This window comes from Anabrus simplex, chromosome 8 (assembly GCF_040414725.1).
Source record: "Anabrus simplex isolate iqAnaSimp1 chromosome 8, ASM4041472v1, whole genome shotgun sequence".
Classification (NCBI taxonomy): domain Eukaryota; kingdom Metazoa; phylum Arthropoda; class Insecta; order Orthoptera; family Tettigoniidae; genus Anabrus; species Anabrus simplex.
This window is the reverse complement of record NC_090272.1, coordinates 232,861,055-232,885,823: the sequence shown is the minus strand read 5'-3', so window position 1 is coordinate 232,885,823 and position 24,769 is coordinate 232,861,055. Positions and strand designations below refer to the sequence as shown.

Genomic DNA, 24,769 nt, shown 5'->3' with positions numbered 1-24,769 from the left:
ATTTTGCTGGAGTGTAGATCTACCGGATGTCACACTCTAACGGAAAAGAAATCGATCTTTACAACTGGAAGCTTCCTGTTCAGAGGTTTCGTGGTTGTGTTTAGGTGTGTTAGGTATTAAAAAGTCACTGAAATGTTCGGAAATTTTACTCTAGGATGTGTATTATGTTAATCTTATACTTGATATTGTCGAGGAATCTCTGCTAATTTTAATGTAGTTACAGGTTGTCAGCCGATGTTCATGGATTATGTTTCTGGTCATGGCATGCTATCGTCAGTAAAGCCGTAATGACGTGTGGATGTTAGAAGTTTAAACACAGTGTTTGAGGCTGGCAGTCCCGTTAAATTGCTCACAATACCAATTTTAATCTCTTGTTTGTTAGCGTGTTCGTGTATATTAATATTATATATGAATAGATGTCTAGAGGATTTCATCTCGAATGTTTTGTAGGTTATGTGTATTTTACATACTGTATTTTTTTTCGCAGGATAAACAATGGCCCCAAGAAAAGGAAAAGTCCAGCAGGAGCAAGTACAAGTGTCACTTGGGCCTCAGGTCCGAGAAGGAGAAAATGTTTTCGGCGTTGCTCACATATTTGCAAGCTTCAACGACACCTTTGTGCATGTTACCGATCTTTCAGGCAGGTATGTGGAGTGAACTTCCTTCCTAACAACTCAGTCCGTGCTGTTCAGAACGAAATATGTACCTGTGTTTAGTACTGGTTTCATTTTTAATTCTTGAACATATGTGAACTTTTATAATGTTTGATTTGGATAAATTTCTTACTGTTTTGTTTCCATTTCAGAGAAACGATCGCTCGTGTGACTGGTGGAATGAAAGTGAAGGCTGACAGAGATGAAGCATCTCCGTATGCTGCTATGTTGGCTGCTCAGGTAGGATGTTTTTATGTACTAAGTCATAACCTTAATTCACTGCGTAATGAATTACTTTGGATCTTACAACTTGTTCAGTATAATTTGCTGAATATGTTGAATGTTTTGCCCTTTGTATCGTGCCTGTTGTGGTAAAACTTCTGTACCCGGTGTGTGAAAGTGAGGTTAGAGATCTAACATGGCACGTCGTCACACAACACCCGGCATTCTTGTCAGTTTATGCATTCTTATTGACAAGTGAATTGGTTAGGTCCGGGGAGTGACAAAGGCATTAGTCTGGATTGGTTAGGTCCGGCTAGTAACTAGACCATAGACCTGGGGGCAAGCTAAACTCCAAGGTTAGAGCCGCGAAGCGGCCTTTAGACCTCTAGTATCCCATGTGACACCACCATTGGTCTGGATAGGTTAGTGACAAAACCATTGGTTTGGATAGGTTATGGTAGGTTAGTGGAAAACCATAGATCTCTGTATGTTAGACTAAAATTACAAGAAGTGACAGCAGTGCATTCGGCATAACTGCAGAAAGCGACACGCAAGGATTAGTAACACGAGCCACCACCAGGTGGCACAAGCGAGTTTACTGTCGCACTACAAGCGCTTAGAGGGAGCGCCGCGAGGAACGACAATGCTGCCAACTGTTGCTTGTACAGCTGTCTTCTTGTTGGTTTGCAATGGCTGTTTGTGGAGGTTGTAAGATTCAGGTGACGAAGTTTATAAGCGATTTTATCGACAACCAGGCTAATTTAATTCTGTTCCTTGAACGACATAATTTAATTAGTACTACCAGGAATTGCGGCAAGCGCGGTCGCGGTGTAAAATTGTGTACCCTTAGGGGGAAACAAAATATTGTTTTTGCATGCCGTCGTCGCGTTGAAGGCGGGAAAGAGACTGCGAGAAAGAATACATTCTTTGCTAACTCCAAACTTACCTTATTTGACATATCATTATTTTCTGTCTTTTGGTGCAATCTGCCCAAGCTCCTTTCAATCAAGCAAGAATTACGCTTCGCTTCAAACACTATAGTAGATTGGTGTAGTTTTTGTCGGGAAGTGTGCATTCATTGGGTACACACCAACAAGCGGAAAATTGGTGGTCCCGACGTTTTCGTCGAAATCGACGAAAGTAAGTTCGGGAAATCCAAATACAACAGAGGACGACATACTGAGGGGCAGTGGGTGTTTGGTGGTGTAGAACGGGGCAACTGCAAAAACTTCTTTGTTGTGCCTGTTGAAAGACGCAACAAAGAGACTTTGCTTGCAGTTATTCAAGACTGGATTTTGCCAGGAAGTGTAATCATTAGTGACTGCTGGAAGGCATACGATTGCCTGGAGGACGAAGGTTTCCTACATTTACAGGTAAACCATTCTGTTCAATTTATAGACAGCGGTCGGAGCGGGCGTGTGAACAGGCGCAATAGGAGGGTCATGCCTCATGATAGGCCACCTGTTCACACGCAAAACATTGAAAACAGGTGGCGCCATATGAAGCATGGGAGTTCGTCAGTTCCAGGATTTGGAAGGAAAAAAAAAGCACTTTGTTGGGTATCTGGCAGAGTTCTTATTCAAGTCAAACTTTCCCTTAGATACTCGTGTGCACGAGTTCTTTAAGGCCGCTGGTGAACTATACCCTCCTCTTCATTAAGTAAGTGTATGTTATACCCTCCTCTCCATTATGTGAAGTGTAATGATTAATAAATTGTGAAGTATTTGAGGAAAAGTGAGGTTATCGTGTTGTATTTCTTGCATTTTTAAACATTATTTCAGTACAGCAAAGGGGGTCTAGGGGCCTATGCCCCCTGGTAGGAAGATTTCAGGAAAAGTGAGGTTATTGTGAAGTATTTCTTGCATTTCAGAACCCCTAAATGACTTTTTTTCTTGCCGTGCGGACAGTATGCGCCGCGGCCATAGTTAAGAGCCTCTCGAAGGGAGTGTGGCTACTGTTCTCATGACAGAGCTTGGCCTGGATTTAAAATGATAGGTTACAGCTACTAAATTACGTTTTTTTTCTTGCCGTGCGGGCAGTGTGCGCCGCGGCCATAGTTTAAGGGTTTGTTCTTATGGCAGAGATTGGCCTCGAGGTGCAAAAATACCTTAAAGCTAATAAATGATCTTTATATCTCGCGCCGAGGCCATTTCAAACTTCCCTGGCCGCTTCATAATGTTTTTCCCCTGCAATGGTTGGTAACACAATCTTGGCCTCATCCTAGGTGTCAATGACGTCATCCTCTTCCATACGTGAACCAATCACCGTTAAAAGCAATGGAGTATGGCGTCTAAAACAGTATTTTTGGTTATAAATGCAAATGTACTTCTAAGGGCGGGTGGGTTGGTCCCTCGCTAGCGTATTGAACACATCCCTCTTCCACAATCATTTTCAGGTGAGACTAGCAGCATTTAGAATAATATTTTATGTTTTCATTCTTGCGTGCCGCTTTCTGCATTTCTACCTGGAAAACCATTGATCTCTGTATGTTAGACTAAAATTACAAGAAGTGACAGCAGTGCATTCTATACAACACATTTTTCAATACTTGAATTAATGAACAACGATTTACCTTAACTAGGGTGATACAGCATGCTCGCTCTGAGAAGAAATTGGTGGATCCGTTCTCGCGAGGGAAGGAGTATTTGATGTCTGGCTAAATATGCAAGGAAATGCTCCTTTTTTCTTCCAGACACCGGTAGGGATTCCTTAACTTTTCTCCACTTTCTCTCAATCATGTTTGTATGTGCACAACGAATTCTTCCCCCTCCCTTCCCCGCCAAGATGGCCATTTAGTTTGTGGACATGTTCACTCTTCTTGGTGTCCACATATTCCACTGATTGATTAACTTTTAAGGGGTCTGGTACACAATCCAGCTATCTCCAATTCGGGTCTCAGAAATTTTTTAACCTAAAGGACGAATTCTACCATGTCCAAAAAAGGAACTTAGATGCAAAAATAAAGAGTTTTTGCAATTTGTACGTAATTATTAAAGGCCAATATTTGCCAAGTGCTACGGCTCTCTAGCCAGGGTAGCCATGTTTATGACATAGTTCATCCCGTCAACCTGTGGAAGGTCAGCTGTGATGAAACTATGACGTCACGAGGCAACATCTGGCATTTAAATGTGCATACAAACACAAACTATGCATCCCATGGGTAACAGCAGAAAACGAGCACTGCACATCGCGTAATGCATACTTATGATATAAATTCGCCATAGAAAGCATAATGAACCATTCAAATACTGGAAATTAAAAACACAGGAAGAAAACGTCAGAGATCGCTTCGATACCGCCTGAGCGCAGGATCCTATGGAGCAATTTACGATTCCTAAGTTATGAACGCGTGTGCATGTTCAGGTATCAGAAAAGCATGTACAAACGATATGAAACGAAACATGAAGCAGCAGTGGAGTGATACTACCTTTGTGCTTGCCAGTGACCTAACGACCCACCCAAAAAACGTGTTATTACTCCCACAGCAAACGTAAAACAGAGGCTACATTACATTGCAAGTGCACACAGTAACAAGAATAGGAAGTAGTATCTTCAATTGGTACTCACCGAGTAACATAGGTTATTTTGGTATCCATTGCACGCACAGCCGGCATACTTAAAGTTGAAAGCAGTCCCAAGTTTAGTTCCATCGCATTTTGAACAACGCACATTAATACATACGAAATGTACGAATCATTCATTATGGAGTTAAGTACACAATACCGCACAATGTTTATATACGAACCATTAATTAAATCAATATTCGAAACGTGAATTGACAGTAATGGCACATGTATTATAACCACGTGGTAATGGCGACTGGAGCTCCATCGAATCACCGCCCCTCCTTCGATCTACAGATGGGCACTTGACATACCAGCCTAACGAACGTAACCACTTGGCGATAGAGGAAGTCACGGATGATGGAACAGCGGTGTTTCAATAGCATGGATGCAGAATGCAATAAATTTACACACTATAATAAGCAGCTTACTCATCTTATTGAGAGTACCGCTCTGTGCTGCGGCGCAAAACCCCTAACAGCACTACTTACCTGTTTATTGGCGAAGAGCATACATCATGTGATTATGTGATTACACCCCCTTTACTCGGCGAGGAAGGGTTGGTGGGCCTGGCTGATGTCACATTCTCGCCTTGTACCATATGTGGTTTTTATGGAGGTGTGGAGGGGGGTGTGATGTCATACGTAGGTGCTTTGAAAAGTTCTCGGAATGTACTAGAATTAAGTATCTTACTTCGGTGGAACTGCTTTTATTTTTCAACATAGTCTCCCTGTAGACTAATGCATTTGGTCCAGCGATGTTCGAATGCCTCGATCCCATCTCGAAAATGAGATTCCTCCAGGCCTGCAAAATACCTCTCCAATTCGGCTGTCAGTTCTTCCCTTGTAGAAAATCTCCGTCCACCGAGGAAAATTTTCAGCTTGGGGAATAGATGAAAGTCTGATGGTGCCAAATCAGGTGAATAAGGTGGATGTGGCAACAATTTGTACCCCAGTTCATGAAGTTTTGCCATGGCAGTAACACTTGTGTGTGGCGGAGCGTTGTCCTGATGAAAGATGACCTTTTCCTTGCCAAACCAGGCCTTGTTTCGCATATCTTTTCCTGTAGTTGGTCTAGGAGGTTTGCATAGTATTGCCCCGTAATTGTTGGGCCAGTAGGAAGATAATCTATCAGCAGAATGCTTTTTGCATCCCAGAAAACTGAGGCCATGACCTTTCCGCCCGAACGCACTGCCTTTGCTTTCTTTGGTGGTGGTGAATCAGCATGTTTCAACTGCTTTGACTGCTGTTTTGTCTCTGGGGTATAGTAGTGGACCCAAGTTTCATCTGTAGTCACAAACCCGCGCAAAAAATCTTGTTGGTTGCACTGAAAACGGGCCAGATTTTGTTTGGACATTTCCAATCTGGTGCGTTTATTGTCCAATGTCAAGAGGTGCGGCACCCATCTTGCGGATAATTTTTTCATACCCAATTCTTCGGTTAAAATATAATATACCCGTTCGGAAGACATCCCTACAGCTTCAGCAATCTCCAGCACTTTCAGTCGACGATCCTCCATGACCATTTTGTACACTTTTGCGATAAATTCTGGGGTCGTAACACTTTTTGTCCGTCCACTACGCGGATCATTATCCAAGCTTTCCCGACTAAATTTAAACTCGCTGGTTCACTTGGCAATAGTTGCAAATGGAGGAGCAGAGTCCCCCAGTGTGTTCTGAAGGTCGGCATGAAGTTTCTTTGCTTTCATACCTTTTTTTTTTCAAAGTATTTAATCACTGCTCGAATCTGTTTTTTCCATTGTCACAAATCACTACGCCGGAACAACAACAAAGAGTCATCACTACCACACTCCTGCAGCTAGAGCATTGACGCGCCACGTGTTCAGCACAAAGGATGTGTGATTATTGTGCGGGAACCTCGTTGCTCTAGCACTGACATCTAGCGTTGATTCCGAGAACTTTTCAAACCGTCATCGTACTTATGACGTCATGATCATTTTTCTTGTCCACAGTGAAATGCTAAATAATTAAATTGGTGGCGCATGCGCAGTAGCAAAAATTCGGACTTAGTTTTCGGATATTAATTCCCTGTCTCTCTCTTACACCCTGTGACGTCAGGTACGTCGTCATCAGCCCTCCTTCAAGTAAACATGGTCGCCATGTGCTCTACCAGTCCTATATAGTGTCCTCTTCATTGTTCTATATGGTAGGTAATAATACAAAAACCTGATATTTTTGCACCTCTACTCCTTCCTTGTACCCTAATGAACATATTTAATAGCATATGACGGTGCCTACGAGTGAACTGTAGATAGCCGTTTTGTCTACTGTAACCCTTTTAAGTGTCCGGCTCCATGTGGCTAAATGGTTAGCGTGTTGGCCTTTGGTCACAGGGGTCCCGGGTTCGATTCCTGGCAGGGTCGGGAATTTTAACCTTAATTGGTTAATTCCCCTGGCACTGGGGCTGGGTGTTTGTCTCTTCTTCATAATTTCATCCTCACGACGACGCGCAGGTCGCCTACGGCGTCAAATCAAAAGACCTGCATCTGGCGAGCCGAACTTGTCTTTGGACACTCGCGGCACCATGCGCCATTTCATTTTTACCCTTTTAAGTGGAGAAATCCCTCGTCCTGGAGGCAGTTGTAGGCCCTCCAACATTCTGCGATTATTGTCGTACTGGGCAAAATGTACTCTTTTCATAACGGCCAGTAAAGTAGCACTGTCCCGAGATTCCAGTGATACAACGAAGAATTTCTTGTTATTCTCATGTTCAGCCCCACCGAAAACCTATTGACCTTCTACACGACGGCTGCGTTTGTTTTCTCTTCTCAGACTTTGCCTAGTCTATTTCAACTACATATACTCCTCCAAGTCGCGTAGAATTGCGAATGGCTTAATCTTCATGGCTTAATCTCATTTTCGAGATGGGATCGAGGCATTCGAACATCGCTGGACCAAATGCATTAGTCTACAGGGAGACTATGTTGAAAAATAAAAGCAGTTCCACCGAAGTAAGATACTTAATTCTAGTACATTCCGAGAACTTTTCAAAGCACCTACGTATGACATCACACCCCCCTCCACACCTCCATAAAAACCACATATGGTACAAGGCGAGAATGTGACATCAGCCAGGCCCACCAACCAACAAACTTCTCGACAGTACGGGGCCCAATCGCACAGTTTCCGAACTTACTTTCAGCTCGGACTCAATTAATGGATAGTGGGGCCCATTTCCCAGTAGCCAGTAAGCAACAAAGGATATTACTTTGTGCGGATGAAGGTGTGCCTCTAAAAACGTACCTCTCTTCTTGTGATTGTTTAAAACCTGCACGTGCGTTTTTCACACGAAGAAATACCTACTTCTGGATACTTTCTGTTTTCACTCTGCACCACAGACTCCACAGGGAATACAGTAACTCTGTTTATGATGCCGTGACTTACAAAAAAAAAATCTGTATATTTCACTTCGTCAGTACGCAAGGTTATGATGTCGTGGATTGAACACACTCATCCAGCGCACTCCATGACTACTTTCAAAGTGTCGGTTTTCTTACTTTTACTGAACTTGGAAATTGGTGGTTCTCTTATTTTTAGCGAATCTGACAGCCCTGTACTTGCCCACGTTGCAAGCTCTATCGGAGACAATACGAAACTTGGCCGGCCAATATTAACACTGCACATGGTTGCATTCAGCTGATTTACAGTCTTGGTTTTAATTCTTCTATGTGGGTAACTACTTCTGAGTGCAGGGTGGTGGGTTTCTGGCAAGCATAAAGGATTTTTCACTTCTTTGTTCCCATTGGCTGGTTTGGATCATCTGTCACGAAGGCAAGTTTCCTATTATCTCTGATAGAGCTTGTATCATGATCATGTGTTTCCGCATGGCTGTCGCCGTAGTTGAAAATAGGAAATTGTATGGTTTCAAATTGGTCATGGTGTGCGCTCTAACTGTACTCTTTTTCACTTCATCTCGTTTTTGCCGTGTTTTAGCATGGTTCCAGAGGATATTAAAGGCCTGTTGGCATTTTCGTGGCTGTAACCTGGGGGTTGCCCCCTTTGATTGCCTCTCAGTCCAATGGTTTTGTCACTAACTGGACCTAACCAATCCAGTCCAGTGGTTTTGTCTCCTGTCCATTATAATTTTACCTTCCGCAGCCCAGCACTCGCTACATTCAGTTGCGTGCTGTACGACTGTCGTTTGTTTGCACGCTCGAGTAGAATGTTGCCGAGATGTGATCAGGGCTGCCAACCTCTCTACTTAGGAACTAATGAGTGGTACTGTTGCTGGTGGTGATTATTGTTTAGGATTCTTGCCGTGGACAAGACCATTGGTCTGGACAGTTAGGATTCTTGCCGTGGACACGACCATTGGTCTGAACAGTTAGGATTCTTGCCGTGGACACGGCCATTGGTCTGGACAGTTAGGATTCTTGCCGTGGACACGACCATTGGTCTGGACGGTTAGGCACCTAGTTTCGTGAGGAAACACGATTGGTCTGGACGGTTAGGATACTTACCGTGGACAAGACCATTGGTCTGGACAGTTAGGATTCTTGCCGTGGACAAGACCATTGGTCTGGACAGTTAGAAGCCGCGAAGTGGCCTTAGGCACCTAGTTACGTGAGGAAACATGATTGGTGTTTTTTCTTTGTGCTTTTATTCAGCCGGGGTTGGTGACACAATGTACCTATCAGCATTGATGGCAATGACGTCACATTCCGTTCACGTTCACCAATGAGAATACGAGTAGTTATGCTAGCCATGGCCGATGGCGGCTGCTGCTCTTATTAGGTTATAAAAGTAAATGTACTTCTGGGGATGGGACAGGGGGTTCCTAGACATCGCAATGAACACATCTCTCTTCTACAAGTTATTCCAAGTAAGATTTGCATTATTTTAGCTTCCTTGTAATGTTATAAACTCTGGGCTGCGGAAGGAAAAATTTTGCCTCCTGTCCATTATACTGATGGGAACCGTTTCATAACTGCTGACTTAGGAATATGTAGCACTTAAACACACATTCTTTTCTGAAATTGTGAAATGGTAGGCTAACATAAACCACTATGTGAGAGTTGTTTGGTTTGATTTTGTTGCAGTTATGTGTTGCAGACAAGCTTACTGACGGTGACTAGTTGGGTTTCTGTTTTAGTTGAAATAGTGACAGATTAAGTTTTGTATACTTTTAAACACACTTTGTGACAAAATTAATGACTTCTCACCATTGCACTCCATCTTATCACTTCACCTCCACCATGGTTACTTAAACAGATGGATAGGGCAATATTTATGCAGGCATAGGCTATTTGGCGAGACGGGTACTTATTGGTTGTTTTAATCACCTCATTGGATGCATTTGAAACTTCACCGGTTAGAAATAAACATAGTCGTTAATGGGTTTGTACTTTGGAACATTAAATTTTATCACCGTGTTTTATGCCAGTTTTGGTGGCTTTTTGGGCACTCATAATGCAAGTTTATTGTATTAAAAGCTACTTGCAGCTTCATCTCAGTTTTAGTGCATCTAGGTCAGTCATTTATTTACATTCATATTTTTCACAATTCATGATTGGAACAGAACTTTCAGTACTATTTGGGCTCTTGGTAGTTTTTTAATAACCAGCAGCAGTTGATCTCTGGATTCAGAACTTGTGGAATGAATCTGTATACTCTGAAGAATATAGCTTCTAAATTGACGTTTTGGCTCCATCTGGTGGCTGTTTGTAGAAACACAGACAACCAGCCAGTCCCAAGCAGTAGAAATTCAGTAACTGTGCCACAAGTTTTATAACGTTATAATGGATTTGAAATAGTACAAATCTTATGGTGGAATACCTCCTTGTGGAGGAGAGATGTGTTCACTGCAGCAGCCAGGGACCCACCTGTCGGCCCCGCGAAGTACATTTACTTTTATAACCTAATGTAATTTAGCATTCGCCATTCTTCATTGCTGAAGCATGTAGTAGCATTTCCATTGGCTGAGACACAAACGGATATGAAGTCATTCCCAGCAATCAAGCCAAATGCATTGTTACCAACCTGTGAACAACAAAAACAGAATGGTTTTGTTACTAGTCAGACCTAACCAATCCACTAGCCCGAGAGATAAATGAAAGTTGGCAGCCTTGTGCAGTCACATCGACTGCGAGAAGTCTGCGAGAAAGAAACAAACTACAGTGCAGTCGCTCCTAGATGTCTGCTGATAAAGTGGCATACTAACTGAACTTATGCCTCCCACGCTGCCATTCGTATCGATTTATATCGGTTGAGTGCGATCTCAAAAATGTAGTTGCCAACTGTAATCTGTACATTCACCACGTGATTAAGGTGCAGATCCCAATCTTTGGCATTTTCTTCAGTAATACGCGTTCTTTTTTCCAGTTATATCTAATGTATTCTTACGGTATAATACAATATAGCATAGTTCGCAGTTTAGCATAGCATCAGTTAGTAAAATAGCCTGGAGTTTTTATAGGTTTAATAGTGTAGCTTTGGTTTTCTTTACATCCTTGTGTTGGTTAGTGTATAGTTCGTCTGTATACGATGTCTCCGGGTAGTTGGGGAAAGACAAGCAGCAAGAATACGACAGATCAGTGGAGTGTTCTCTTTGTAAGCCATATCCTCCTTGATGTGTCAGCTATTAGGTGAGAGTAAGTTGGTGCTAATGTACCCCTGGTGGGCAGGCTTAGGGAGGAGAAACAACATATGAAAACAATGTACAACGATACCTTAAGCAGTAGGAAGGAAACATCCTTCCTTGATGCTTGCCAGGGACCCACCATCCCGCTGGTAGAAGTGTTCTTATATTGAAGAATTAGAACAGAGACTGTAAATCAGCTGAATGCAACCATTTGCTGTGTTCTTGTTTGCCGGCCAAATTACGTATTACCGGGCGAGTTGGCCGTGCGCGTAGAGGCGCGCGGCTGTGAGCTTGCATCCGGGAGATAGTAGGTTCGAATCCCACTATCGGCAGCCCTGAAGATGGTTTTCTGTGGTTTCCCATTTTCACACCAGGCAAATGCTGGGGCTGTACCTTAATTAAGGCCACGGCCGCTTCCTTCCAACTCCTAGGCCTTTCCTATCCCATCGTCGCCATAAGACCTATCTGTGTCGGTGCGACGTAAAACCCCTAGCAAAAAAAAAAAAATTACTTATTGTCTCTGACAGAACTCACATTGGGCCGATTGCTGTAACGGTATTTAGACGATGTCTACGGTTAAACAATGCCTAAGCATGGCTGCCGCATTGCAGAGATGTTATTTATCACTTAGACACTGTCTAAAACCGATGTTCAACCGGTCGTGTTTAAACACTGCCGAGAGCACTGTTTAACCTTAAATGAGAGGAGTGAATCACAATCAGAGGTTACGTACCATGAAATATGTAATTTGTATTATCATGTTGAGACTATTCTGGGAAGAAAGGTTAGTCCGACGGCCTCTCTGTGGGTCGCCCGCTACTAAATCGCAGCAGTTCGTTTCACATGCACGGAGAGATAATCATAAAATACGGTTTCACTTTACAAGAGACTTGTTTCTTGAGACAAAGTGACAATCCGGTAACTGTCAACTTCAATACAGTTCTTGGCAACCGATATATTTTATTATGTACATGGGGTAATTTCCATGGAATTATAGGTCATTTTGACTACATACATATCAGAATTACGTGTCCCGATCGTCTGAGGGCTGTCGCATACATCAACCGGGAGGGATTCACTTATATTTACTGCCAAGTAAACACGCATATTAGTGAAAACTAAAAAGTATGTTGTATGGGATATTTATATATTTATAATCGTATAAGTTTTCAGCAACTATCAGATAGGAAAAGGCAAGTGGTGGTGATTATCGTTTAAAGAGGACTGGTGAAGAAGAGCCGTGGCCATAATAACAGCCCTAGTATTTGCCTGGTGTAAAAAATAGGGAAATTACGGAAAACAATCTTCACCGCTGCCGATGATGCGTTTCGAACCTACGATCTCCAGAATGCAACCTACATCTATATGGCCCGTACAACACACTCGGTTACACATTACTATTGCTTCATCTTCCCTTCGTCGAAGCTACCGTATTTATAAGTGGATTACACTCACTGTAACAACGCTATAATGAAAGCTACACTTCCCCGTACGATGGCGTGTTGCTTTAGTCTCGATAATATTATGAGATTATAATTTCCACCGAAAGCGATACTCTTATCTGTGGGCAAGTCGTGCTCAGCCATATTTGAGTAATGTGTAAGAAGACAAACAGCTGACTGGCGTTCGGCGCGCACATCGACGAATTTCATTGGTCGTGACAAGCAAAGATTTGCATGAAAGATACTCCTGTCTCCGTTTTCAAAACAAAATCGAAACTTTAAGGGATGTCGAGCTAAACATCGACTGAACATTATTTATGCAATGGAAGATCGTGAACGATTTAGACGTTGTTTAGGTAGACAATGTCTAAGGCTTAAAACTAAGTCATCGTTTCTGCAATCGGCCCATAGTGTTCAAGTACAGGACTGCCATATATGGCAGAAGTAAGGGAACTGCCAATTTGAAAGTTGCCCAATGGTTTTGTCAGTAGCTGGACCTAATCTGTCCAGACCAATGGTTTCGTCACTAGCCAGACCTAACCCAGTAAAAAAAAAAAAAAAAAAAAAAAAAAAAAAGGGGGGGCGTACGGCTTTTAGTGCCAGGAGTGTCCAAGGACAAGTTTGACTCGCCAGATGCAGGTCTTTTTATTTGTCGCCCGTAGCCGACCTGCACGTTGTGACGAGGATGAAATGATGAAGCCCCCGTGCCAACGGAATTAAGCAATAAGGTTAAAATTGCCGACCCTGTCAGGAATTGAACCTGGGACCCTTGTGACCAAAGGCCAGCACACTAATCATTTAGCCATGGAGCCGGACACCTAACCCAGTGTTTTCCCCAAACATGTTCGTCAGCTGGGTGGCAGTAATGAGTAGCCGGACGAGGAATACGTAAAAAAAAAAAAAAAAAAAGATAAAATTTCAATATATTCTGGTCAGGCATTAACATTATTGGACAGGTAAATATTAACTGCAAAATTGAACTATATTAGTGTTATTATTACTAATAAGACACAACAGAGTATTTTGAGCTTCTCGTGTTCTACTGTTCGTTTATAATCACGTAATACTGGGCCTTACCACTCGGTAGCTGTGGTGTGTCATAGGGTTTGTGACCTCCCGCGGAATCGACACCGCTCACGCACGACTGTATGTAATAACCGAGCTAAACATTTAAACTCCGATGTAACTGATGCAATTATGCTGACAAAAATGAAGATTTATCATGTAAATAAATGGTTTTACAGTATTTACATTTTAATTTGGAACACCCAATGCCTCAAATATGTATTAACATTATGTAACTAGCACATATGTAGTTTGTGTTAGCTGGGCGGTCTGTAAAAATGGGCAAAAAAAAAAAAGATCTTAGGGAGAAACTGTAACCAGTCCAGACCAATGGTTTTGTCACAATCCAGACCAATGGTTTTGTCACAATCCAGACCAATGGTTTTGGTCACTCCCCGAACCTAAACAATCCACTCCAATGGTCTTGTCACTAACAGTGCAGACGTTGTGAGGCTGCTGAGTGTTATGCGATGTCATCCAGGGCACGCCATTTTGGATCTCTAACCTAACTCACCCATTGTGTACGCAGTTTTACTGAGAGTAATTTAATTCTTATATTTAATCTTATATTCTCGTTTTAGTGTTGGATGATGTTAGTAAGTGCATACAGTATCTTTGAATTTTTTTATGAATTAGCCTAGTTTTTAGTCGTGTTTCATTAGTTTATTCTACAAGGGCTGTGTGCCATGATCGTATTGCATCAGTTGTTCTCGCAGCAGTAGTGCACTGGCAATGTTCTCCCAAGGACGGTTTTAATGGGTGTACCACCCTGCTGCTGCTTCTTGCGGATTGCCTGGCCAATATGATATAGATGTGTCCTAGTTACATAATACAGTGGAACCTCGATTATTCGTTCCCGGAAACTGTTTTCCAGCATTGTGTGTTCAAATTACGTGGTCCCTTGAGCATTGTAATTAAATCACGTAAAAATCCTGCATTATCTATTCTTCGAAGACACGATTTCCCAGATCAACTGTCCTGAAATTTCATTCCCATCAACGTTAAATCCTCAATCAAGCGTTTTTCAATAAACTGTATCTCACAAAAGGAAGTCTATGGCATACTTACGTATCTTGCCGTTAATGCCCGGTTATTGCGATAATTAGAGCAAGTACTGTACTGGAAATGCGATCGGCGGTGAACTTGCATAAGGGACCATCTTAGCATTGCATTCGGGTGGTATTGTTTAGAGAATCTCGGAAATCATATAGCAGAGAATGACCACAACAATTGTAAGGAGACACGGCGCATTTCGACAGCTCTAGTTGAAGACAGAACGAGTTTCGTCAAATGTTCGCACTTGTAAAACGTCCACGCGTTGGTTGTTTATATTTTTACTTTTTCCAATTGTATTGCCGAACAGGTTTTCGGCACTTTCCTTAGGGCACTGTATAGTAACTGGGCTTTCAGGCAGGAAACAAAACTGCTCCATAACACAAATCTATTATTTTAATATTATCGTCCACGATTGTTTTCGAGACCAGAACAGATGTTGCACCTTACATACAAAAAGCCGTGGGAGGTCTTGGGATTCCTATTACTGTTTTGGTCCTAGGACTGGGAATTTTAAATTTTTGTGTTAAAGTGTCAAAAACCAGTCATTTTATTTGCGCACGTTACATTTAAATGGTTTGTATCATTTCCAGTTCGTACTGACGTGCAGTGAGCGCGCTATCCAGCTGAGCTCAACGTCACGAATAACCTTATTTCTAAGATTTGATGATTTTCCCCCTCTTTCCAATTTGATTGGATTAGGTTAGTGATTGGCAGAATTGTATATAATGCATTTGAGAACTTTTGAGCATCGATACTTAAGTTCAAAATCATGTTCTCAGGGTCAAAAAAGTTGATGAGGCCTAATTTACGCGGTACAAGATAGCCAGAAACTGACTATGAACAGTATACCGGAGACCAAATTACAATGGAAGATTAATAAAAGAAGGGATTTTGCCATCATGTTGGACGCTTTTGTATGTAATGTGCCGGGTTTTCAGCGGAGGCGATCGGTGACCACGAGAGGGTCACGTCTCTCTCACATGCAAGCTTTATTAATTCAACGTACAGATGTATTAACGGAGGGTGACAATGGAGGACAGCCATGCGGATAAGGAGGCAGCAGTTACTCCTCACGTACGCTGCCAAAATTCGTGAAATGCCGCTACATCCATGCTGTCAATGCATCTATCGTACCGAATACCACCAGCGGTAACAGCATAAGATTTATTTTGAAGCCTCCACCTTATCAATACATTTGTTTACATACTATCATTCACAGTACTGGTTTCGACCCTTCAAGGGTCATCCTCAGCTGACAATTACAAATAGTCTTTAAAAAAAGCATCACAATGGGAAATATTGTACAGTCGTGACAATTGTCCAATTCAACAAACCATCTAAAACAGATGATACAATTAAAATAATAAAATAATTCCTCTTTTCTTGGATTATAAAAGTATAACGTAGTATAAAAAGACATGTCATTTGCAAATGTTTTTGTTATTTTGATCAGCATAAAAATTGGAACTTGCAATGTTGTGTATGCACTGATAGTAGTATTCTTGAAGTGTCCATTTTTTTTGCGTTAAAACTTATGGCTAATTGATTAAAACATTTCGGATGTTTATTCTTGCGATGTTTATTTCATCATGTTCCTCTGCTGGTAGTATGAGCGTCTTGGAATGACTTGGACACTCTTTTTGAGGAATTGGGTAGTTGTCTAGTGTTCAGTTTGATGCGTTGTCAATATATATGTACAAGATTCATAATATATAATAATGCTGAGTTGATAGTTTTTAAGAATAAAAATTTGTTTTTAGTGACTTGCTTCTTAATTTGTTGTATAATTTTGTCAAGTGTTAATTTGTTTTACAATGCTTGAAGTCTTGAATTTTGAAAGATAGCGTGGAGGCTTCTTCCTTTTATGTTGTAGGTCGTATTTATCTGTAAGTAGAAACGAAGTGTGTGAGTAGTTGCGTCTACTAGGTTTTAAGTTAGAGGTAAAAGATTGTGCGTTGTACTTACAATAGATGTTGACACTGTTATGCATTACACGGCAGCACGTCGAGTACTGTTGCGTGTTTGTCTAGAGCTGCTGCTTGTGGCTGAGGAGGGGAAGTTTGAATGGGTAGAAGGAGCAGCTGCTGGGAGAGTGAGACTGGAGTGGTGGGTATCTTTTGGCGGTTCTTTTGTGTGTATCGGGTGTTGCTTCTTAACTCTTTTTTAGGTAATTATTTTTTAAGAGGGGGATGACTGCATCAAAAAGAATGTTGGTTTTTTCTGTGATTTTGTTCAAATTAAAATTTGGGTTAACACATTGATGTAGGTTTATATAAAATTCTTCCATTATATTGAGTAAGGGGCTCTTGGGGTTAGTACTTAGAATTTGCATGTCATTTTCAATGTTTGTAAATTTGTGTTTGTAATCTTCGATATGTTGTCCTATGGCTGAAAAATGACTTATGTTTTATTGCATTGATATGCTCATTGTAACGTATCTGGAAGTTCCTCCCAGTACGTCCAATGTAACTGGCTTCACAGTCGTTGCACCTCATCCGATAGACTCCTCAGTTTCTACTTACAGATAAATACGACCTACAACATAAAAGGAAGAAGCGTTCACGCTATCTTTCAAAATTCAGGACTTCAAGCATTGTAAAACAAATTGACACTTGTATCATTGTATCATTTGTTTTAGATGGTTTGTTGAATTGGACAATTGTTACGACTGTACAATATTTCCCATTGTGATGCTTTTTTTAAAGACTATATTTGTAATTGTCAGCTGAGGATGACCCTTGAAGGGTCGAAACCGGTACTGTGAATGATAGTATGTAAACAAATGTATTGATAAGGTGGAGGCTTCAGAATAAATCTTATGTTGTAGCCAAGACCGGCCGAATGCCACACGGCTGGTTGGGTTTCGTATTGATAGCTTATGTCATGATTTGAATATTGATATCGGTGGTTGTCTTGAACAAACTCTTAGCGAGGTACCTCCGTGGATGGTTCCGCGACCAGATATACGTCTAGATCTGCTCCGTGGACGCAAGGTGAACACGGATTCCTCAGTTTATCGGAGGTATTTCCAGGACTTCGTTCACCAATATCCGGCTGCGAGATATATCTTCTCGGATGGTTCTAAAATCGGAGATAATGTTGGTTCTTTTGTCATTGATGATCATAACAGTATATACCCCTAAGCTTGTACATACTAAGGAAAATAAAATTCCCAGATTAAAAGTAATAAAGTTGTTATAAAAGGATAAATTATTCAAGTTATTAAAGCTAAAAACAATCTAAAAATAGGAGAATAATAGTATATCAAATAATTTGATGCTATGAACACGAAGGTCTCGCTTCCTAAAGTATGTAGTGTGTATACTGCAGAGCTTTACGCCATCTTAGAGGCTCTGCAGTTTACACTGCGTGACGAAAAAAGCCACTTTCTTATGTATACCGATTCGTTAAGCTCTCTGCAGTCTATTCAAACCTGCTTCTCGCAACACCCACTGGTACAGCAGATACACCTTCCAGCCAGGTCAAGGGATGCTGGAACCAGAATCACTTTCACGTGGCTTCCAAGCCACGTTGGGATTGCGGGAAACGAACTTGCGGATGAAGCTGCAAAGGAAGCTGTACTTTTACCTCTCAAGACCAGTCAATGTACCTGCTAAGGATATTTGTTCTCAGCTACGTTGAACCATCTTGGCATCCTGGGATTCGGAGTGGCTAGGTATCCAAACTCCCAACAAGCTGAGAGCAATTAAGATAACTACCGTGTAGCGGGTCCTCTTTCCGACCTTCACAGAAAGAGGCCATAGTATTGTGCAGGCTGAGGATAGGTTATTTACGATCCACGCACTCTTATCTCCTAAAGATGGAAGACCCCCCGCAGTGTGTTCTTGTGGTGCCAACTTCACCGTGGACCACGTCCACGTCGTCAAGAAGTATTCTAAGACTTATTGGTGCATGCAGTTAACCTTGATTCACAGTTCAAACCTTACAAACACCATGTGAAAAAACTATTTCCAAAATGTATCCAACAAAGTGCATTTACAGTAGGCTTGTTAAAACAGTGCACTTGGATAACTCACTGGGAAGCGTAACCTCACGCAGTGAAATAAAACGTGACACAAAGATGAGGAGAAATCTATACTGACTTCCCTGTGCAAATGCTTTATTTTTTTGGATTACTATACTATTTGCATGTTTAGATGCCTTGTACTTGTACAGTAAGTGCCAGAAGCCCTTAAAACGTCGTGACTTATAAAATTTTCCTGTGCTGAGGGAAGTCTCACGCTTCCGTGTGCATTGCAACACAATACAGTGACCCCCGCCCTTGTACAATTTCCCAGCGGGCACTTCTCTCCAAAATCATAAGTCCGTTTGGGCTCGGCATTAAAAAAAAGCAATGCAGTTTCATCTGCATTGACAATATTGTTCGGTGCTCATAAATTGATTATATGAGCCACACTTTTCACCATCTGTCGGCATCGCCAGTGTTTGCGGATTCTCTCTTGTTAGGCCAACTCACAGAAGATAGTTTGAACCTTCGCAATAGATGGTAGCACTTAACTAATTTTTAAAAAATTTGTTGGTTATCCTGTTTTTGCGAGCACCCATTCCTTTTAACAGGGTTCGTTTCACTTTTATTTTCAAGCATCTCTGCTTTAGTTATTTAAGATTTGACAGATCTTTCAAGTTAAGTTTTGAAACCCAGAACAAATTTGTATAAAAATGATGACTATTAATCTCACTTGAAGTAGTGGTAAATTAACTGTGCATAAATAATCAAATTTGTCCATAAATGGTGAAATAAATAGTTTCACTCTACAGTAACAAAATATTGTCTGGTTGAAAATCAGTAAAATTGCAAACGACTAAGGGATTTCGGGTAAGCACCATGTAATGGAAAATCAAGATGGACAGAATTTTATTATAGCCAGATGGGTTAGAAGCCATGCTTTTCATGTCTACTTGGTTCCAGTAAGAATATGAAAGCATTTACTTGTCGATTACACACAATTTGTAATAATTATAAACAAAACGTTCTCATAAATGCTAATATAAAATTAAGCACAGAGCGAAATATTCCATCAACCAAGTGGACATCACCCTATTCCTCAAATTATATTCAAATACCACATTATAAAATTTGGTGTTTTATGTACAGATCCATGTATAGAGGGTAAAGGAGATGTAGGTTGAACAGTTACTTTGTATCAAGCTATGAATGTGCTACTGTGGGGTGTTATAACTCTGTTGGACTAAATGGGAGAATATGAAACAAGAACTGCAGAATCAACTTGTGGTGGCTGGTTTATTAACGAAGGGCAATGCAGTTTATAGTGGAGATGACTTTAACATACATTTCTTTGCATACAGAGTATTAGTTATGTGGTGTATTCACTTTGCAACCTCTCTAACCTCTTTAGTTTACTTGCATAATAATTTGGAATTGTATCTTTTTGTTTCCAGGATGTTGCTGAGAAATGCAAGTCCCTAGGAATCACAGCACTCCATATCAAGTTGAGGGCAACAGGTGGAAATAAAACTAAAACGCCAGGACCCGGAGCTCAGTCTGCTCTTCGTGCGCTTGCTCGATCTAACATGAAGATTGGTCGTATTGAGGATGTTACACCAATTCCTTCGGACTCGACTCGTAGGAAGGGTGGTAGACGTGGTCGTAGATTGTAAATGATGAAACTCTTGATTTTTAATGCTGGTATCGTTTATCTTACAACTCTTGCAATAAAATGTACTGAGAAGTATTTGTCTCTATTTATTTATTGCCAAATATTGCATTAATGCATCCACAAATTTTGAAAATTCACAGCTTGCTATTTTTTGGCACTCACTCATCTGATTGAGATATGGGTGTAGACAAATTCATCCTTTAAACTTTTTACTTATAACCTTTCATGTCAGTACAGTAAAGTAAAAAATCAGGAGAAATTTGCCGGCGAATCGCGACGTATTACGACACATCACTGATGATACCAATATAAATGGTCTGTTATTGGACATTATAAATTTTCCAGCTAACACTTTCCTGGTTGCCAGGTCTGTTTCTTTGAGCTGAAAGTTAAGTGAACTGGGAGTGCAGAATATCAGTTTATCTAAATGTTCCGTTTCACTAGTCAGAATGTTCGGAAACTTGTTAATAAGTGGGTTTTCCTTTCAACTGAGAAGTGTGGTTAAATGTTATGACAATCCTTCACATTTTGGTAATGAGACAGTCTCTCATAGTGCATTGGCACTGCCGGTGGCTCCAAGTAGCCTACGCAGTGGCCTCCACGATATGCACTAGCCATGCGTCTTGGTGGGTGTGCTGTGTGTACCAAGTGATGAGCTCAACTTAGCACTTGGGGGCAAAACACTGGCAACCAGGAATGAGTTTGCTGGAAAATTTATAATGTCCAATAACAGACCATTTATTGTGTATTATAAATGGATGGTGTTATGCATCACTTGACCAAGCGCCAAAAGTAGATTTTGAGATATTGGCACAAATGCAAAGTCCTTTGTATTAATTCATATTTCCTTTTAAATGTGAGGTATTATACACCAAAATGAAGATAAAAACATAAATTTTCTTCTTAATGTATTCAATTTAGGGATATTTGAAGTATATCGTCGTAATCTGAGATAATGGCACTTGGTCGCTTGATGCTTTATTGCGGTTGGCTTAGTTTTTTGTTTTGCATCACTTGACCAACAAATAAAATTGTCATTTAGTGATCAATTTGACTTTTAAAAATTCAGTGCAGTGTAAAATATGGTACTGGTTAACTATTGTTGGGAGATCAGAAGAATGCACGTGCCCGGTGAAGAACGGGGCGAAGGGGTTTTTACCAGCAGAGCCAGTGACGCAATGGTTACTATAGCAACTCCGCTACTACCCAGACGACTTTATATTGTCTTCTACTGGCAGCTCTTCGCTCTTGTCAGTTGTAATCCAGCAAACTACGAAGTGTTTTTGTGTAGCAGATAAGAGCCGATCTGTCTGGGCAGAACAGGAAGTTTGTGCTTGCAGGCTACATTCCTCACTCTTGCATTCTTCTCATCTCTACACAGTAGTTTTATTGCTTATTTAAGTACAGGATTAAATTATACATAACAGCATACAACATGACATAGATAAACGTGAATTTTAGAATATAGAGTAGCATAGAAATTACACTGGTAGATCATAGTATTAAGGCATCATAACCACAGTTTTTCCAAGTGTAATATAATGCAGGATTTAAAAAATTTTCGATTTCAAAATCCATATTTCCACAATCAAACCCATCTCTATTATCGTCTATTCTACGATCACTAAACAAGCCCTTATAGAAATGCTTAGCATCATTGGGAATTAGCTCCATGAGAGAGAGCGCAGGTCGTTCACTTTCGCTTCTGAAACTAGTTCTCCATTGGGCCATAACAGAGTGAGCAGATCCATTTTCATTCTGAAGCCGCGACCAACTGTAGATTTGTTAATGTTCACTTCAACAGTGAATTCTGCATCAAAATGTATTTTGAAGAAAATGCTAAAAGGTTTATCTTTCTTCAACTCTATTTCTCTCACATGCAGCCAGTTTACCTTCTCACTGTTTGTGCCTGTTTACTATGTGCTTCGTCAGATGAACTGTACTATGAAAATCCGGTCCGGTCATTCTGTCCACAACAAGCAGGTTCTTCTATCGGCACATCTTCATTACATTTATGTAGTATTCGGTGGTATAGAGGCGCTGCTGCAATTTGGATGCACGTTCTACATCTCCAAAGTCACTGTCGTTGGGGAGGAAGCTATGGCCTAGAAATAAAAATATTTGTGTAATCTTTTCAATGGTAGGGTGTTGTTCCAAAACTTTTCAGAAGTAAAACAATCTTTATATCACGATTCTCTCCTCCGCAAGAATCTGACCACAGTATGTTTTCTTTGGCGTTATGCATGTTTTCCATGAGATGCTTGTACAAGCAGGATCCAACCTCCTGAGCCCCTCGTCCTGCTTTTCCTTCCAACCAGACATAACAATGACCTTTATAATCTTTCCCACTATGAATCCCTAAGTTATATAACCACAACTGGCGCTTGTAAAAAAACACATTTGTGGGAATACGGGACTGGCAGTGTTTTCTTAAGGTCAAAACAAAACGTTTCTAGTTTTTCATCCAACTTCGATTTTTCCATATCGGAGGATTTTAGGCTCTGGGCGTATGCCGCAAGGAAGAAAACCTGTGCGGGAATAATCTACTCGGGAATCTACATTTAACATCACATGACCAAGCGACTGCAAGCTTGTCGTGTGGTCATTTGATGCGTAATTCAGACTCAGAAATGGTGGTTGGTCACTTGATGCAAAACTTCAATTTAATGATTGAGAGGTTAGCGTCTGATCAAAATTTATTTCCCGCGAAATCATATTGAGAATAAAAGTCCGAACAATAACCTATGTAAAGTTTACACCTTTAGCTACCAGATGGTGCAATAATCTTAAAAAAAAAAATCCATTTTGGCGCTTGGTCAATTGATGCATAACACCATCCAAATTTATTCATTCAGGACAAATATTTCACGTTCCCTATGGGAATCAACATCTATATATCACGTCACTGATGGCAGAACATGTACTAATTCATTATAATTCAATACATTAACAATTCTGTTTGGCTTACATATATACAGTAGAACCTCGATAATTCGAAATCGGTTAATTCAAAATCCCGCCTAATTCGAAGAAGCTCTCGTTCCCGGAAACATGAGATACAGTTTTGCATGTTATTTCAATTGTTTAATTCGAAATACGGATAATTCGTAATTCGAAGTACAATGTCGGCCCCATTACCAAAATTCAGACTTTTAATTCGAAACTGCCTTTACATTTTAAAACAATAGTATGTTACAGAGTAATTTCAACTCGAAATTTATCCGCTCCGCGTCATAATAGAACGCGCGTTCCGAAACGTGGAGGGGTAGCTTCCCGCACTTACAACTACACTCACTTCGGTGGGTCTACAGTGCGCTTCATGATTGCTATGTTGAATGAAATCGGGATTCTTTTGTATTCAACCTTTTAAGGAACGCTGTAATTATCACGCAACAGGCAGTGTGCGGGAAAACAGAATTCGCGAACACTGGCGATGCCGACAGTTGAGGAAAAAACGTGGCTCATATAATAAATTCGTAGGCACCGAACAATATTGCCATTGCCGGTGAAACTGCATTGCTTTATTTTAATGCGAGCCCAAACGGTCTTATGGTTTTAAAGGAGAAATTGCTAGTCGGGAAATCGAACAGGGGTGAGGGATGGGGGTCATAGTAGTGCGTTGCAATGCACATGGACGCGAAATACATTATCCCCTCGTCATAGGAAAGTTCGATAAGCTACAATGTTTTTAAGGGCGTCGGGCACTTTCCATGCCAGTACAAAGCATCTAAAAATGCAAACAGTACAGAAATCCAAAAAATAATGCATTTGCACAGGGGAACCGGCGTACTTTATCCTCATCTTTGAATTGTGCGATTTTTTTCTTTCGTTGCGTGAGGTTGTGTTTGTCAGTGATTTATCCAAGTGCATTATTTGAACATTGTAATGCACCTTGTTGGATACATTTCGGAAATAGTTTTTTCCATGGCATTTGAAAGGTTTAAACTGTGAATCGAGGTGATTGCATGTATTAATGGGTCTTAGAATACTTTGTGACGCGGCAAGTGTTTACATTTCTGAAGTACGAGGCAAGTGCCATGGCGGGAAATCGTACAAGGATAGAGTCATAAGAAAGTTCGATTTTAAGGGCATCGGGTACTTTCTGTGTAAATACAAGGCATTTAAAATGCATACAGTATAGTAATCGAATGAATAAAGCACTTGCACATGGGAACCAGCATAGATTTCTCCTCGTCTTTGAATCGTGCTTTTTTTTTTTCCTTTCTTTCCTGCGTGAGGTTATGTTTACCATTGAGATATCCGAGTGCATTTTTGAATACTGTAAATGCACCTTCTTGGATATATTTTGGAAATAGTTCTTTTTTGATGGCATTTGAAAGGTATAAACTGTGAATCAAGGTTAACTGCATGCAGTAACGGGCCTTAGAATATTTTGTAACGCGGCAAGGGTTGGTATTTCTGAATTGCGAATTGGCGGTTAATTCGAAATCACGTAATTCGAAGTCCGATTTTTGAGTCCCAACGACTTCGAATTAACGAGGTTTTACTGTATTTAAGTACAGCATCAGC

General features: G+C 40.9%; 1 protein-coding gene across 2 annotated transcripts; it reads left to right on the top strand.

Annotated features, from left to right (window-relative positions):
* Window positions 1-20,314, top strand: LOC136878747 (small ribosomal subunit protein uS11A). 2 transcript variants are annotated; one of them, XM_067152203.2, is made up of 4 exons: window positions 1-104; window positions 488-644; window positions 806-893; window positions 20,022-20,314. In XM_067152203.2, the coding sequence occupies exons 2-4, from the start codon at window positions 496-498 to the stop codon at window positions 20,238-20,240; spliced, it is 456 nt and encodes a 151-aa protein (XP_067008304.1). In that variant the 5' UTR covers window positions 1-104; window positions 488-495; the 3' UTR covers window positions 20,241-20,314. The 2 variants fall into 2 exon arrangements, with proteins under 2 accessions (XP_067008304.1, XP_067008305.1); XM_067152204.2 differs by having other exon boundaries at window positions 20-113.
* Window positions 20,315-24,769: the final 4,455 nt, after the last annotated feature.

Coding starts and splice junctions, on each gene's coding strand:
- LOC136878747 (XM_067152203.2), top strand. CDS start 496: ATGGCCCCAAGAAAAGGAAAAGTCCAGCAGGAGCAAGTACAAGTGTCA. Junction 645..805: donor GTTACCGATCTTTCAGGCAG/GTATGTGGAGTG, acceptor TTTCCATTTCAG/AGAAACGATCGCTCGTGTGA. Junction 894..20,021: donor CTGCTATGTTGGCTGCTCAG/GTAGGATGTTTT, acceptor TTTTGTTTCCAG/GATGTTGCTGAGAAATGCAA.